We start from the raw sequence: 18697 nt of genomic DNA, 5'->3' as shown, positions 1-18697 counted from the left end.
GTGCACGACTTTCTTTAAAAGACTAAGTTACTATGAACTCTGACAAACTGGACGATCCTAGCACAGTGACTCATTCTGCCTCCCATTTCCTTTGTTATGTAACGGTTTCCCCCCAGTTTCAGGTCATGATGGGGCTCTCTGGATGAGAGTGATGCGACAGGAGCCCATCAGAAAGGTTTGAGGCAGGGTACCGAACTTATTGGCCTTGAACTAATGCCCAGTCTGAGTCTCAGACTACATGACGTAATATCAGACTGACCCGTGCCTTTCCGATCACCTCTGTACGTGATGCGAAAAGAAAGAGAAAGATGGCACGCTATCATTGGCTGGGCTCAACGTATAGTCTGCCATGTCTCTCAGCCAAGTTACTGCAAGAATGATTGCCTCGTCGTCAGATACTGTAACCATCTCAAAAAGCAAAAATAAAGTGTAGTGTGATCACAGCATGAGAACGTAACATTTACTTTCAAGAATGGCCAATTTTCTGTCATAACTTCCACATAATTCTGAGGCAGTGCTTCAGATTTGACCTTTTTAAACTGGCAAAGCAGGAAGATACTGCAGCTTGTTGTGAACCTCCTGCATAGAGGATTTCATCCTCTCATGTTCCCCAGGAGGAGCAGTAAGAAGCACGTCTTAAATGAAAGACCATTATAATAATCAGGGAAATGATTCATGGTGAGATAACAGAATGACGACAAGACGCTACCTTCGCCACGAGCATCTGCTGCTGAGCCTCGATTTGCTGCTGCTGCCGTGTGGCCATCTCCTGCAGCTCTGACAGCGTGAGCTCCACACGCTGATTCCCCACCTACACACACACAAACACACACACACAAGAACTGGTCAACAACACACTAAAATTTGAACCACTGATGTAGACTGATGATACATAAACATTTCTAACTTCTAACTTGCTTCTCTTCTTGTGTTGTTTTAGATACATTTTTGATATAATAGCACTTTTAAGACAAATGTGCAAGGGATTAAGTGCAGCAAAATACATCCAGCATAAAAAGTTTCATGATCTGAGAATGTTACATAAGAATAGACGAAACAAGTTCCTCAAAAGCCTTTTGCAGGAATGGTTTCAAGAGATGTCTGATTTCAGCAGCCAGAGGCTCAAACAGCAGGGGACTTAACAGCAGTGAGAGTCAGACTCTCTTTCCTCCACAACAAGGCTCCAAATGTCATCAGGACGGGACATTTATTGTGGAGGACACTCAGTTAGTTAGCAAGGGATAGTGCGAAAAAAGCAATGGATTCCTCTATGTATATATCCGTTCCAATTTACTGATCTCATTGACACAATTATCATTAGTAGCTTCACAGATCTACTTCATGGTTTTCTGAGGAGTCAGAGTCATATCAAATAATGGGTGGCCTCAATTTATGAGTATTTTCGATTACTCTGCAAATTATTTTCTCGATCAGTCAATGGATTGATTGGTTTAAAAATGCCTGACCAACAGTCCACAACTTCAAGAGTACTGATTTAACAATGCACTCCTATAATATTGTCAGACTCACGATGGACAGTTCAAGGATAAAAAGAAGGTTCAAAATTGACGCAACAGAAACGGAGATATTGATTTTTCTTAATCCATGCATTCTTTTCCTACCTTTACCTACATTACCCACAACGCAAATGTCCTAGTAGGAGCTAATGCAGCATTGAGCTACGAGCCTCAGGCGGTGATAAGAAGGTTAGCTCACTTCTTTCTGACTCCAAACCTCCAGGTTGATTTCATTTTTAAACTTAGTCTTCAACCCCGACCGATGCGGACTCAAGCGACGCCACATTTCATGCAGCTCCCTCTGGAGCAACAAAAGGATTTATACAACCCTTTTTCACATATGCAGTAGTACCTCCCTTCAATGATATTCACTTTACGAACAAAGAAAGGCTGCATAACAATAATACACAAGGGAATGTTTGGCCATTGACATTTTTTTTTTTAAATTGACATTTTCTTCTTTTTTGATGATTAACTATTCATTTCAGGAAGAAAATAACTTCACACAACAAACACTGGGCCAAGCTGGCATAAGTTACTGTAAAATCGGCATTACTCGAAATGAAAGAAATGATTCACCTTCATAAACATTTTCAATGAAATCCTCTTGAACCAGAAAGCAGCAGGAGGACGTTCGATTCGGTTTTTCCTCAAACTTCTATAGACTTGAATATCCTAAAAGCAGTTGCTCCGTCGACACACTGGCAGACTACTCTTCAATAAAAATAGCATACTGAGTGAGCAGCGGATCTAGTCCCCTAAACTACAAGCCGTACTGAAATACTGTAAAGCTGCTCGACTTTGCCTTTAGGAAGCGTGTTCACAGAGGGAGGAGACGATGCAGGAAATGTCATGGTGTTTTTTTCCCAATAACAGACTGAGAAATGGAGCTTGCTTTTTTATAAAATGTGAAGAGATGAGTAAGAGGCATGGGAAAGGATGAGGATATTAAAAATATATAATATAAGAAAGTCAAGATGAATTAAACAAGACACACATAAGACAAAATATTGTATGCGCTGCTCTTACTTGATTAAAAGAGGAAGATGTTTTTGTGACTCATGTCTAAATAAAACATGCTTCTATTTGGGAATAATTCCACTTTACCGTACATGTCATGCATCATCTAATCTGTCTAAAGACACTCAGCGCGGCCACTGCATTTGGAGGTTCGCTCATGTGGCTCACTCAGTGTTTTGCTACCTGACATTTACTTATGACTGTCTACCAAGACTCAGAGAGGGGGAAGGGACGAGGTGACTCAACCGAGGTCGAGATGGGGAGAGCGGGGGAAGCCACTGGCACACACATACAGCCACGCTCAAATGCACTCAGGCAACGCTGCATCAGTGACAATTCACCCGAGGGAGAAACAGACCCACACGCCTTCAGATAGTGATGAAGAGGGAGTTGGAGAAACACCCGACTGGGCAGACCGGGAAGGAAAGCAACCACGGCCTCACTGACGGGAGACTACATTAACTCAAGCCAACAAATGAATACTGTTGTACATATCTGAAACGGAGAGCCATCCAATGATCATAATACTGAAATGATCATCAGGAGGTTTCAAAATAAAAGAACACGGTTATTTATGACAATTAATCATGTAATAATGTTCTGAAAAGCAAAGTGTGTCGTAACAATGTGACCAAAAAAATCAACAGGTTACAGCAATAGACCGTTACCTTGATTACGATGAGAGATTTCTGAGTTTGAACATTGTTGGGAACATTTTGAATAATATAACAACTCAACAAAACACAGGGCTTGTCAATTTTAGACACTTCAATGCAGAAAAAATGACCTACCTTTAAGAGATACTGCAAATGATTTTTCAGCATATTGACATGGGCAAATATAGAGCTGTTGCAACGATTATCTTTATTATTAATAAATAGGTTGATTATTTTTCTCAATTTCATCATATTGTGTAGGTCGAAATGAAAAAATGGGTCAATGAAAATGTCGCTTGTGTTGTTTGACCAAAAGTCACATATGTGCAAATCCTCACATATTGAAGCTGGAAATAAAGAAAATCTTTGGTATTTCTGCTACAAAAATCACTAAAATTATGTGTGATCAATTATGAAAATAGTTGAGGATTCATGTTTTTGGTTATTTATCATTTCAGCTCTTGGCGAATGAAATGAGAGTCTCATACAGCCGTCATCAATTATTGAAGCTAAAATTGTGATATTAAAAACTATTGAAATTGTGAGGGATCGTTCCCTTGGGGCGCCTCTGCTCTTTACGAGGATGATCAGCTCAGCATGGTGGAGAGAAAGCCCCTGGGGTTTGGGCAGCAGCCCGTGGAAAAGCCAAAGCAATGATCCTCTTAGGGCCCGTTACATCATCCAGCAGGCTGACTGATATAATCCTCTAAATCAGATATTAGGAAGAAACTCGGACACAACTGAGCATCAGCACTTAGGGGGTTAAGCAGAGCCGGCCATGCGACTGATAATGTTTTCTTCCTTGAATGAACCAATAGTCACAATAAAATAGATGTAGAGTTCATTTCTAGATCCATAAAACATATATTACTTCATGATACTTCCTCAACACGGTCAAAAGTTGTGGCTTTTCAGGATAATAACAAGAATAGCTTCTGGGTGCTCTTGTGCTACAATCTTTTTCTGAAAACAAAAATCATCTCTTGCTGCGCTGGATTCTTCCCTCCACCCTTAAGGTTGAATTAGTGACGATTCCTTGGCCGCAATACTTTGCTTTTGTCAAATCTGGGACAGATGGTCGGAGAGAGAGAAAGGATGCCACGCCAGAGGCTGCTCTTACCCGAGTCATTCACATCTCCTAGCCTACACATCCTAAAGCTAGAGCTCAAAGTGCACAACAACGGGTACACCTGACAGGGAAATACTGGCAGTGTGTGGAAATGGAGCATTTCTAGAACACCAGGCTCTGAGATGGTACTCTCAAACACTGGCTTAATATTAGAATCATGTATCCGCAGGTACTGATACTTTTATCTCATACCAGAGACCATTATTGTGCTGTACTATGAAAACCCAGAAATGCTGCCACACCGTAGATATACAACTTGTCACTGTAGAGAAATCACATCAGTTGAACTCACTGGAAATACAATGACCGTTGCCAGCGCGTGCTTTTCAGTTTTCAAAGTAAAGCGTAACAGTTGAAGGGACTCAACCCTGAATGCCTTTTTGTTGATTTTAGAAAGCCGCTTTTTAAACCTTTGCAATGTTTATCACTAAAGTCAAACTGAAATAAAAACACATGTTCATTAAGACATCAATATACTGAATACTCTAGGGGTTTCAGAAAATATCAATACACTTGAGTATTGTGATATCCTGTTTTGTGATACTATATTGATTCTCAAAAAATTGATTTTTAATTAACCTTTCAAAACCTGCGGGATTGCTGGCAATCTTGGCCGACATTACCGTCTTTAACAGCTGTAGCAGGCTCCGTTTTAAATGTACAGTGAAGATACTGGTATTATATGAAACTAGATAACCTAAGGCAGGAGTACCGACCATGTCATGCTGGCTAGTCTGGAAGGGAGCTAAATAAGGCTCCAAAGTTAGGCTGAATTTTGGAGGAAAAACTGGCACAACAGTGGTTCATTTTGTGTTGATTTAACCCTTGGATGCTAGAAAGCAGCGTCCTAATGCATCTTCACCCATTTGACTCTTCCACTCCAACGTAACAGTGTGTTATGTTATGACAGTTCTCATAAAATTAGATAAAAAGAACATAATGTATCGCATTGCTTACAGTATCGCAATAAACTGAGTCGAAACTCAAGTTTTTAGTCTGACCCCAACTGGACGTAAGAAAGAGAGAGAGCTAATGCAAGCGAGCCCCTCCTCCTTTCTGTAATGTGTGAGGAATAAAACAGTGTGCAGGAGCTTCACAATGGCACTCAGCAGATGTGAATATAGCATTGTACACGTTAAAGAAACGTCTCGTAGGAAGCAGTTCTGATGTTAACAAGCTAGGCTAACTAGCTTCCACTCTCTAGGTGCAAGTTAGTTAGCCTAGTTTGCAAGCTTCTGTTTTCCGAGTGAAATCATGAATGTTGTAAAGAGCTTAGGCCTTAGAAAAAGGAGACTATAAGACGACCCTTTTAAAACTGATTATCTTAATATAAGCCTGTGGAACTCTCACTAGGTTTTTCTTCTGCACGTAACTGAGGGATTTCAGAATGGCCTATGGAGCTGTCTTGTTCTGTAAACGTTCATTTCTATTTTAATTTAATTTAGATAATGCTAATTGAGTCTCACCCCGTTCTCACTGTGCTTCTCTCCAGTGTTTCCACTTCTGCGGCTCGTCTGATCCTGAGACTGCTGACTCCCTGCAAAAGGAAAAAACAGTCACCGTCACTAACACCGGCAGGGCAGAGACACACCAGCGCGCACAGACGAGCGCACCGCATACAAGTGCAGCTTCGAAAGGCAACAACCATTGTCAGGAATAGTTTGAAATACACTGACTTGATTGCTCATGACAGAGGCATTCAAGAACTGGGACAAGCACTGCTGACTAAAGTCACCTTACTCAAACTTTTTTTATTATAAAGAAAGGTTTGATGGAGAAATGAGACTAAATGATTTAAAGCTGCACAGGAAGAGATAGAAAAGTGGCTACTTCTGTTCTACTTGATGGTACCATTGCTGCAAAAATGTACTTTCTTATTGAAGTCCCAAATTTATTATGATTAAGTCAGAATGCCTGATAACTTTGTATGTACTTCTTTTATATATCCCCAGATGTACAGTGACATTAATAAAATTCCAACATTGAATGTGTCTCAGTGAGTCCGCACCTATGGATATAGTGTGTGTGTGTGTGTGTGTGTGTGTGTGTGTGTGTGTGTGTGTGTGTGTGTGTGTGTGTGTGTGTGTGTGTAAGAAGATGCAGCAATATTCATTCTTTTGACATGCCCCATCAAGCATCAATTAAACTGACTGACACCAGGTCCATAGCCGAGCAGCCAGCCAGAACAGGTGTCAGGAATTTCCCTCACAACCCTCGACTCCACCCTCCACCCTTTAGTTAGAGACTATGCAGAGCAGATCAAAATCTCCAGACAGAGAAGACCACGACACATACGCACCTTGATCACTGCTCTCAGTTGGCGAATCTTCATGCCGGAGGAAGAACTTGACTTCTTGTTTCCGAGGCCCCCATTTCTGCAGATGTTCATACATCATGTGTTCGAAAGGGATCGCTCGCTCTACAGAGACAAAAGTAAAGATTGACTAAACATATTTATCTCAGGGAAACAACTGATCTAAGTTTTCCAATAAGTAAAATACTGTTTGCCGGTTAAAAGCACAGTTTAAAGAACAAGTTTCACCTTTCTCTGATAAATATGAAGCTAAAGCCAAAAGTCAACCTAGCATTGACCAAAGTTCCTGGCCAATGCAGCAGGATTTAAATCATTTCCTCCTGGGATTATTAAATAATTTCTGATTCTGAAACACAAACATTTACTTCCTGTTGCCCTGAAAAGTCTATTTTTTTGCTGAAAATTTCTTTCATTTTTTGGGGTTGTCTCTGTGACACAAACTGCATCTCTGAATACAGCCTGCCAAACATTTGCAGGGATGACGTACTATTGATCATCCATTGGAGCATTGCAGTAATTAACCCACAATACAGGTGTCTCTCTGTTGCTCAATTCAAACTTTGCTCGGGAGTATGTTAATGTTCCGACGACTAAGATAAATAAAAAAATTAACAAATAAAGTAAAGAGCAGCAGATAAACGTATGATCTAAGCAACTTTCTAGTGTCATCTGTCTTGGCAGTATGGGGGTTTTAAGAATTAAATCAAGTGACGCTTTCCTTATAAATACAGGGACCGCTGAGATTGATGGATAACTACGTGTGCTAAAACTTCCGCATTTCAAGAGGACGGTGCTCTGCGGCCAAAGTGAGACAAAGGGACAGAGACAAAGACAGAGAGGTTTTAGGAGGTTTCGGGGGCAGACAGCTGCATTGTCAGGCACCAGCCGAACTCAATTGCATAACGTGGGTTAATAAAGCCTTTGGCTGGGATGTTGTTTTCAACAGGGGAGTGGCCCCTCAGCAAAAAACGCTGATAACGCCGGGTGTGTCAGCACGACCGCTTGGACCGAGTGGAATATGTTGTGACAGTGCTGTGGACTGTACCAACACGTTACCCTTTTCCGACCTACAAATGTGGACTTGAAGTATATTATTGTAGTCTAATAATAGCTGATACTAGCTCTTTTTACTAATACATGCCTTTCTTCTCTTTGAGGACGTAAAACTTTTGCCTTTTTTATGGCTTCGCTATGATTTTCCTCCACTCAGGTAGTCATGCATGGCTCTGCTCAGCACCTGAAGTTCCTTTAATGAAGTGCTTGTTTTAAAATGAATGAGGGAGGCTAAAGGCTACTGCTTCATATAATTAGATCCTTGTGCATCTAAGTGAAGTGTCAAGCTCAGTGATAATGGCGTTTCAGAATCATGCATTACCGGTGACACTGACTTTAACATGGCAGGGCACTGAGTGCTGCTTCCCCCCGAGACAAGAGGCACTCACCACTCTGAACTCAAAAGACCAGTTCAGACCAAAGACTTGCAACGCAACTGTTTTAGAGCATTGCAGGTAAAAGTTGCAGCGGTGTAAACTGACCCGTCTCGTCGTGAATCTAGCCGGCTGATGTGATCGCTAGTGATTCAACTTGCCAAATCGCAGGCAGCTGGTTACAACAGCCAATCAATCAATCGGATGCTCAACAAGCGTGTGAGAGAGAGCCAGGAAAAAGAGACGGAGAGAAGGAGAGAGAGGTGGTCAAGCGAACAATACAATGAATAAGGAGAGGGAGCGCCGGCCATAATCCAGAACAAAGCAGTGAATCAGGGAAATAAAACGGTATTTTCGCCGTTCTATCACAACTTTATATTTTATAATACTGCAAATTATATCCAACTACAAAAACAAGTCTGAAAAGTCAGAGGTTAGTACGGAAGTACAGAGAGGCGTTACTATGGAGACAATAAACCGTCTCGCCTCGTCTCCTTGATCTGAACGGGCAGATTTTAGAGCGTTGCAGACCTGCACGTTGCAAGTAGAAGCAAGTTTCAACTCAATTTGTTGTTGATCTTTGGTCTGAACTGGGCTTAAGACTATTTTTTCACCAAAATGTACGCAAATATGAAAAAACCTGCAAAAAATATGGGATTGATTCCTTTTCCCTTGCAAGTAGATAATTATGTTTTATCCAGTGTGAAAGGGGCTTTACACTCCATAACAAGCAGCGCTATTACAATCAGCTTACCGTTGCCTCTCCAGACCTCAGCCAGGTGGCAGCCGCTCTCGCCGGGCTCCTTGCAGAACTCGACGACATCGCGGCACGTCGTCTCAGGGGTGATGGGCACCTCAGTCAAAGCCTGTTCCCCATCGCTGAGGTACACCGTCAATATCATCTGAAAGCGGAATAAAAACACAAAAAAAACATGAATGAAAACACAGTTAGTCACATTTAAAGGTGGTATTACGTGGAAATGTGTTCTATATGATATTGAAGATATTCTGAGATTTACAAGAAATGAGAAAATATGTAGCTGTCTTTAAGCGGAAGTCAGTCTTGCATTATACAAAGCCCAGTCTGCCGATGCAACATTTTTCTGTCCGCAAACACCAACTGTTAGTTTGAGCTGCTGGTGGACTCATGCCTGTGCCTGCCACTTTTCTGTTTACTATGATTAGGGCCTGCCATAGTGTTGAAGATACACTGTTGAGCCAGGGAGGTAAGACATAGCAATACAAGCCCCCACATGCTTCTGTCTGTACTGACATATCAGTAAAAGCAGAGATCACACACACACTTATTTCAAGAAATGACTTTCAGGACACGTTGAGTCAATGGGCGTCAGAGGAAACAGCAGCTCTATCCTACATATTTATAGCTAGTAAATGGCTAAATGTAATAGCCTGGAGGTAGACAAATGATAAGATGAGGACTAAAATGAACTTCATCTCAAAGCAGCATCAGTTCAGAGTGCTCCTTTGTACCTGCAGCTATCAGACTGCACAACACAACATGCCCAAACGTCAGCCGACTAGTAGGGTGACGAAGTAAAGTAGGCTGCAGAGTATATATGACCTTTGGACCCATTCATACGGCACTGCCTGCATAGTGTAGTGTGTGTCTTCAGCTGGAATACAAGGGCAGAAATGATTGGGTGATTAATAAACTAGTTAATCAGTAGAAAATCAACAAACAGCTATGGCTGAACCACTGGGGTAATATCCATTTTTTTTTTTAAATCTTTTTTTTTTTATTAAAATTTGCTTTAAATTAAACTCCAACCCTAGTTGCTGGTCCCCACAGTAATGGAATATATTCTAAAATATAACGAGACAAACGTCCAGATTTGTCGTATCAATCGTTTAAGTGCTCTTGGTCACAGATATTTGTGATTATTAAAGTGTAACTCCAGCGAAAAATGGACCCCATAGTCTTTTTTGGTATGAATATACATCAAATAAGCCATCGAGAAATCCTGGTGAGTCGCCAACAGCCAGACATGGCTAGCACTGAGTAGCTTGGGCGGAGCGCTAAACCATTCAAGACAGCTTTTTTTCCACCACTAACTATTGCTCAAAATAGCACCAAACCTCTGCAGTAGCATGAAAACAGTCCCTGCACATGAAACAAAGCACTAACAACGTAGTTGGCGACAAGCCTTAGCAGCCGGCTACATCAATATTCAGAGGAAGTCCATAAAAGTTGATTACCGAATACACGGGAGTGCAGTTCAAGAAGGAAAGTATTGAATCGTTTTGGATGCGTTCAAGCCTCTGTTAACAGGTGATCAACGAAAAAAACTGTCTTGATGTTACACTTTAATTAATCAGGCAACGTGTAATAGAATTGATATGTTGTTTATGTTGTGTATTTTTTTCCTCCATTAGCATATGTGAATATTATCTGGAAGATAGACCATGTATAGTAATATGAAAGATCCCCTTGAACTTTTTCATGTTTCACTGTTTGAAAAACACTGAAGCTTGTTGGGTGTAATTAGTTTTTCCTTTTACTCTAATCACATTCAGACCTTTAAGTCTCAAACAAACACATACACCAATGCATGTCCAGTGTTACACCTGAAGGAGGAAAGCTGGAAGAAGGCAAATGAAATCTCCAAATGCAGATGGTCCAAGCTGATAAAAACATATCTAACAAGATTCAGTGATTGCAAAGTATTGACTCACTGGGTTAAATACTTGTGTAAGACATAAATAAACACTGATCCACTTTGCACAGAGGATGTAAAATGAGGGAGGAAAAAAATATTTCCACAATTTGACAACATTTTCTGGGTAAACAACTATGTGGATCCAATGATGAGATTAATGGACGTCTTGGTTGAGTAAAGCCAAAACACAGGACGAGAGGAGCAGTGGAAAATGTCCTTTCAAGTGCTCTTTGCACACCGAGAAAGTTATGCCATCCAACTCTGTTAAGTTGAAGGATAGTCACTTGAATTGATGAAATGTTTCCTTTATGCCTCGTTTAGATCGGCCCAATTTCTGACTTCTTTCTCTTGCAAATCGCTTTTTGTCAGATGAGAACATGTAAAATGGATTCATTAAAGTCCAGTGCAGAACATTTACATGATGTGTTTTTCCTTCTGTCAGATTTCCATTGTTTTCTGTGGCACAAAGCGCTCTGGGGGCTTGAGCTGTGCCTTCCTGTTTAATGTGACAGACCTCGCTTTTTGAAGAAATCACATAATAAAGTGCAGAGAGCCCAAATGAGAGAATATATAATAAAGCCAAGAGTTTGGAGGGATGTTCAAAATTAAATAAAAATGTTGAAAGTATTTGAAAAGACAGAGTTTTATTAAGGCCTTTGTGTAAGTTGGATACAAGTTCAGCTCGTTCATGAACAGAGTAGACAAGAAATCCAGATTCACTGTGTTTCAGTAGTTAACTTGCAACCTCCTCTGTGCCTTAGTGTAAATTTAAAATATTTAAAAAAAATACTGTATATATTGTTCCTGTTATTCTTATATTTCCCTGTGTTATTATGTATGCATATTATGTTCTTTTCTATATGTTCCACAATTGATTGTTTCTTATGTTTCCATCCACTTTGCTGCTGTGAAAAGGAAATTTCCCCTTTGAGGGACTAATAAAGGAATATCTCATCTTTCACAGTTTTTGCACATATATCACGTTTGAACATGACATAACATAACATTACATAATAAGGGAGGAGTTCAGCCACGATGAAGTTGAAGTATAATTCAAAGAAAACTAAGTAATCAAGACTGAAAAAGAAATATTACTATGAAAAGGCTCTGTTCGCCTACTCTTGTTGTCTAAACCAAAACTTTGTTTACATACAGCTCAAAGTCAAACTACAGTTCCCAACGTCAAACTACATTTCACCGTAAACTACCGTTTAAAGTCAAACTACAGTTCAAAGTCAAACTACAGTTTACAACATCAAATCAAATCAATGAGCCAAAACTGAATCAGACCCACTAAAGACCTTTTTAATGGAATTCCATTGCTAGGCAACAGCCTTGGTCCTTGTTAACTTCCTGTCAACTGATGTCATTCACATTCACTGCAACAGGAAATAAACTAGGACACATTTATAATGTTTATGTTGACATCTTTGCAAAGGTCCATATAGAGTTTACTTTGTTCAGTGAGCAGGGCTCAACAGGTTGCCATTGGCAACCATTTTGAGACCAATCGTTGACCTTTGGTCGCAATCAGTACAAAACATTTTTTTCAACATAAAAGATAGGAAGAAAGAAAGGACAGCAAAATAAATCCATTTTCAATATCTGTTAGTAATGTTTAAATATTGCGGTTACAGTCGGAAACAGACATCACGTGCATCTGTTTTAGGGACGGCGAAGCAAATGAAGTTGTTAGACAGGGGAAAAAGTATTTTGTTCGGTTACTGTAATAAAGCTTTTATGTCACATTTCCATTATTAAGCAGGCATATAACTGTACAGTATCTTAATTACTCAGAAAAACCATATTTTCAGTTTGGTTGCCAGCCTAGCAATCACTTCTAAACGCCAGTGTTTACACCGTGCATCTCATCATTAAGTAGCTGTTCCAATGCAAAGTGCAATGATGTTTCATTGATGCGTAACTGTACATGTGGCCTGAGGGTGCATCTGTAGTGCTACAATAACTGTCAGTGAAAGTCATATAATACCTAAGTGTAGTCACTGAGCTACCTATAGATTATTACTCCGGGAGTTAAGTGACTCACCCTTTGTAATAATGCAGCGGTGTGATTCATTGACATTTTCTGCAGCAGCCGGGCTGGAACGATATAATCACTTGTGCTTGGGAGCCTCTGAGACTTCTCTCTGCTGATTATGAGCCTAAAAGCTCAGATACAAGCAAATTCAGAAATTATGCATGTATGATGGGCCGATACATACCATCCATCTATAAGTTCTTCTCACTTATTGCAGTTTTATAAGGAGTTTATGTCCAGACAGACTAGTAATGGATGTCATTTTTGGGACCTGATCTGCTCGAGCATTAACAGCAAAAAAAAAAATTGGGGGCGGAAGCTGAAAACAAGTGTTGTAAGTAAGCTGGAGACTAGTTATGTCTACATTTTACTGATAGATAATTACTTTGCTAATCCCCCAGGGATATTGGAGAGCTACCAACTGCATAATAAGACACAACGTAGTACAGGAAGAAAAATATTGAACACAAAACAGCATGTGAGGACAGCAACATCATCAGTTTGAACACAGACAAGACCAGTGTCATAATCTGAATTAATTCTGGTGGAAATATTGTGCATTATTTCCATTATATTTTACAATAGTGTTGAATATCCCAAATAAAATAGCTTAGAAAATATTGTAGTTATAAAATAAAAAGTAAAATACAACAGCCCATCCTAATGTGCATTTTGTCAATTAATCAGGACACACAATTAACCAATCAGACATCAGAATCAGAAATACTTTAATAATCGCAGGGGGAAATTATTTTTGCTACAAAACTCCAGATACACAAACAACAAATATTAGAAAAACAATCTAAGATGCAAGAACACAACTAAGATGCAAATTTGGGCCTAATTCAAATCTGTCACGAGATGCCAACACCGAATATTCTGAAATATACCTTGGCATAAATAGAAACGACCAAGTCATGTGAATATACATTCAGAGAGCGACAGCGTAGAAAACAGAAACTCCAGTGCTCCAGCCAACAGAACACTGGAGAAATACCAACCGCCCTCACTCCGTTGCGTCTGCCCATGATGGTCTTGGCTCTTTTGACCACCCTCCGTTTCCTCCTGATCTCCTTCTTTGGTGGCCGGTGATGCTCCTTTGCCCAAATAGGGTTTTCCTTGGAGAGGCTAACAAGGCCGCGTAACACTAAAGTCATAAACCTCTTCATAGTAGCGCTGCCGCTCTTGCAGGCATGAGACTTAATTGTTATGCCATCCCGAGCAGATCTCTGAAACCGACAGCGGTGTGTGCATTTGAAAAGTGCTGCAGAGGAGACTTGGGAGGAAAAAAAACACTTGCTGTATGTGTAATTCAGGGAGGGAGGGGGGAAGAGACAGAAACAAATACTAAGAGAGAGAGAGAGACAGAGAGAGACAGAGAGAGAGAGGGAGACAGAGAGGGAGTCACAGGGTGGTGGAGGAGGGTGCCGACAAGTCCTTTTATCGGAAAATTGTCCCCGGGTTGTGCCAGTGGCTGCAACACCATGACTCCCTGCTAATGGGAATACTTTGGCTAAAGCTGCGACTGGCAAGTGCGTCAGGGCAATATCATGTAGAGGCGAGGAGGGGACGAGCCTTACACTATATGCTGGCTGTACACAGTCCTGCCACGGTCATGACATTTATGATTGTTTTGTCCTTTTTATGCCCCGCAGAGATGCTGTTGTGTTTGTCTTTGCAACTAGACCTAAACCCATGTTGTTTATCGAAAATGATGCGATCGTTAGAAAAGGAGTGTCAGTTTATCTTTAAATAGTTTGTAAAAACAGTGTTTTTCTTTTCTCTCTCCTGCACAGATATTACTACTGTGTAGACCGACCGGGTCAGGTAGACACATTGTCTACGCAGCGGATGGAGACGCACCTAATTCCCTGTATATTTGTTGCAACATTTGAATTAATAACTTTAAAATCCCTTGATTGTGAAACGATTATGTAAAATGATCCCAGTCAGTCATAATCGCAATCAGGCGATTATGTAATAATTGCGCCAGGCCTAGCGGTACATGACGAGAAACGTACAGTACCTCTCTTGCCTGATGCATAATGCTACAGTGGGTATCATCTGGAGATTGGGTTATTTATCATTTAACAATCATTTAAGAGGGAGAGAGGAATGTTTGGCCTGATCTCCAGCAGGATTATTCAAACTGTCATCTCCTCTCACAAATCCAGTTACTCATTTACTCATAGAGGCACCAACAATGAAGAAGAAAGACCGGGCAGAATATTGCTTTTCTAGAGCCCAAACTTTAACTGAAAACTTCCACAAATTACCCCAATTTGAGACACTGCAAAGAAACAAAGATAAATTTAACATCCAGACCTAATTCTGACAAAAAAAATACATTGAACCAAAATGGTACAAAAACCCACTATTGTCAGTATTAGGCAGAATTTGCTTGATCATCTGGTCAGTCACAAATCAAATCTAAATGCCATGCAGCCCAAACACTGCCCATCTGGCCAAAACGGCACAGAACTATAATAACATATAATATGGATGAAAGATTTGTTAATGACATAAACGTAAACATGGGTGACAGGAAATAGAAACGCTTTGCTATTACAGACTTGAGCCCTATTCAGGTGGGATTAGTTTTACTTGTGGACGTAGGGTAAGTTCCTTTTAACCAGGGAGTTTAGTCCCGTCCGAAGCGCCATGTCAGTAATTATTCCGGAGAATATCAGTAAAAATGACGGCGATTTTTACCTTCTGGAAAACAGTCTGGAAAAAATACCTCAGGTAAAACCAATCCTGTCCGAAGACGACCCTTTGTAAAATGTATGTAGATAACACGTCATATCCTGTTAATAAGTAGTTTCTGCTGGGTTTTTAGCATGGAGGCGCTCGCAGAAGCACCCTTATAACCTTTTTAAGATAATCGATTCTGTCCTTAAGCAACGTAGCACGCACATAGCTACAGGGGGGTGATGTAGTGCATAAGTCGAATAACCCCTCCCACCTCTGGTAGAATACAGGGATTTCGTAATACCGTGCGAACTGGCCACTTATATTACAGACATCCTGCGGTAAAATTATTTTACCCCATGTCCCCATGTAAAACTAATCCTGTCCGAACATGGCTTGATCTAGTATAATTTTAATCTGCTGTTAAAAAAAAGGATGTGACCCTTTGGTTGAAAGCTGACTAAGTGCATGAAAGGAGGAAAGTCTCATTAATAATGGATACTTCTTCAACCAATTAGAAAAGAGATCTAGCTATTTTAAACAGGTGGGTGTTGTTAAATAAATCAATAACTCACTATTTTCATCTGTTCACAGTGAGATGGAGGAAAAAGGGCCAACAGTAAAAGTCATATCTTTAACTTATGGCATTATACTGTTTAACAACAAGTGCCTTAATATCCAACTGGGATGGTTACTCTGATGTCATTTTAAACCAATGGTAAAATCAACAAGAACTTGCAATGTTTACATTTTCTGTAAATCTCGCTCTGCGCAGCTCCACTGTGTGAGATTAATGCCATTTGACAATCTACTCAGCTCAAAAGTTCCCCTTAACAACAGAGCATTAGCCGACGCAGCCAAACAGACCTAGATCTGCCATGGTCTCATTGGCTGCAGGAGTCACGCGAGACCCAAGTGCTGGGCTGCCTCTCTGCTCCAGTGGCTCTTTGACTCTGATAGCCTGTTGTTGCCACAGGGTACAAACGTCTACAGAGGCTACTATCGCAGTCAATCGTGAGAGCTCGTTGACTGCAACGGATATGGAGTTACTTCTCTGTTACCTTGTACACCTGAAAACTCCCAAACCTATCTGATGTTGTGCTGACAATAAAACAAAGTGCTGACGTGATACTGTATTTTCAACCAACACACGGCTGTTTTAGACAGATGACTGGCCAAGAAGCACCTCCTCACTACTGTAAACTTACCCTGCATCCAAGTTCATGTTCCCCTCCCCGAAGGCCAAAAGGACTGTTTCCACAATGCATCACTGCATTCTCAGCAGAACAGATAACAAAAGAGGTCCCAACAAAGCACGACTCCTATAGTGTTGCCATTCAGGTGTTCTATTCTTTGTAACACAGAGTTTCTTGAACAATAACGTACTGTACCTAGTGCTTTAAATACAGCAGCCATTTTGTTTCAACAGAATCAGAATCAGAAATACTTTAATAACTCCAGAGGGAAATTGTTTTCATCATTATTCAACACAAATTCATTATTACTGGAGAGAGAAGTTAACATGTCCTATTTTCATACACAGGGGTGTAATTCTACTTGTTAAATACCGCAATTATTTGAGGGAAAACATATTATATTCATTGCGCTAAAGGTAAATAGACATCAAAATCCATGTCCTTCAAGTTATGACAAGCCATGTTTACATTTTATGTCTTACAATGTTAGCCCTGCAGCTATGGAATGAGGCTGCAGAGATACTGTACAACAGTTAAAGTCGTAGTAGTCGTAAGTTTCCTTCCTAGGAAGTGATCTCAATTATAGATCGACTGACAGGCAGTGGGAAAGGTAAGAGGACAGATATTAATCTTGGTTGAACTTGCAAATTGTGTGCACATTGATAGGGAGTCAAACTTTGCTCTTCATCATCTTACTGTTACTTAAAAACTTTTTATACTATGGCCATCACATTGTAAATGAAGACACCTCCCACCCAAGGGCCACAGAGCAAGATCACAAGAGAGGCACCTGACAATTTCCACACAGGTTTGACTTTGTGCAAACGTGAGCAGCACAATCATTATTTGTCAAGGCACCAATCTTGAAAGAATATATGGGACGGTAAATTACATTTTTAAGATAAGATAACCTTTATCAGTCCCACAGTGGGGACATTTACAGCGCAACAGCAGCAAAAGAGGACAGTGCAAATAACAAAAGCATTAATAACCGATGCAAAATACAATGATAGCCTATGTACACAGTAAAAAACCAATTAACAGTTAAAATGAGCTAAAAACGGTAAAAATGGGCAAGTGACAGTAAATCACAAAAAGTGATAAATAAACAGACTGGTCAACAGTGTGTTGAACATGCCAGGAGAGCAGGGGTTGAGTGCACTTACCGGCATCATAGTGGCAGCTCCGGTAGGTTCAAAGCCAGGGGTGCATCGGCAAGTTGACTGACGGCTCACCCACTTAACTTCAATGGCACCAAAGTGGAGTCAAACCACGACCCACCTGTGCTGGTTCTGGTTCTCTGGCTACCCCAATGTGACAACCAACTGGGCCTCAGTTCCTCTCTGTAAACCAAAAACCCTGGAATTATTTTACGTGATATAATAAAGCTTAACGATGCAAAAGGTCAAATAACACAGAATTTTACGAGCCACGTTAATTTAAATGGCCCAGGCGTGGCTCTGTGCAGCTGCTGCTACAAACAAGCCCATGGGTTAGCCTCACTGCTAGCTCGCAAAGCAACGATGGAGCGACTAAAAACAAATGCATGCAGTAACTTGACACAACGAAGCCATAACACATGAATTACACTCACCAATGTCAGAGACAATTCATTTTTTCGGGGAGTGAATCTTAGCTACGTTGCTGTCTAACCGGGCCAGCTGTCAAGCAGCCAGCTACCGAGAGGTGCTAGCGGTGTTAGCTGGATTGAGAGGCGGCTAAAGGACGGTGTGCAGGGCGATCTCTCTCCGCTCTCCTCGGTCCTTCAGCTCGCATTGACTGCACATCGGCACGAACTATCGGTGGAGTGTGTTTCAAGCAAACAAACGAACGAATAAATGTCCATCCAGATTTGGCTATGTCGTTTTTGTGCGAGCGCAATGAATCATCGTTAGCAGCGCTAGCATAGTGCTAGTTGACGAAAAATACAAATAGCTGGAAATCCAGTTGTTGACGGTGGGATGGGCGGGGCCAGGTGGGCGGGGCTATACTAATCAGCGAGAGCGTCACGGCAACGTAGGACTTCAGGAG

At 40.8% G+C, this 18697-nt stretch overlaps 1 protein-coding gene across 6 annotated transcripts in view; it reads right to left on the bottom strand.

Annotated features, from left to right (window-relative positions):
* The window catches only part of ppp1r13bb (protein phosphatase 1, regulatory subunit 13Bb), a 29123-nt gene extending 10515 nt beyond the window's left edge, over nucleotides 1–18608 (bottom strand). For all 6 annotated transcript variants that reach the window (XM_083934098.1, XM_083934099.1, XM_083934101.1 and 3 more), the window contains exons 1-6: nucleotides 18261–18608; nucleotides 17833–18009; nucleotides 8818–8965; nucleotides 6622–6741; nucleotides 5789–5859; nucleotides 710–811 (exon numbers count right to left, since the gene is read on the bottom strand). In XM_083934098.1, coding sequence (XP_083790224.1) covers nucleotides 710–811; nucleotides 5789–5859; nucleotides 6622–6741; nucleotides 8818–8965; nucleotides 17833–17841 — 450 coding nt within the window. In that variant the 5' untranslated portion in view covers nucleotides 17842–18009; nucleotides 18261–18608. The remainder of the gene's footprint in view (nucleotides 1–709; nucleotides 812–5788; nucleotides 5860–6621; nucleotides 6742–8817; nucleotides 8966–17832; nucleotides 18010–18260) is intronic.
* Nucleotides 18609–18697: the final 89 nt, after the last annotated feature.

The sequence above is a fragment of the Echiichthys vipera genome (genome assembly GCF_963691815.1).
Source record: "Echiichthys vipera genome assembly, chromosome: 19".
Lineage (NCBI taxonomy): Eukaryota > Metazoa > Chordata > Actinopteri > Perciformes > Trachinidae > Echiichthys > Echiichthys vipera.
The sequence above is the reverse complement of the archived record's forward strand: the minus strand, read 5'-3'. Positions and strand labels throughout refer to the sequence as shown.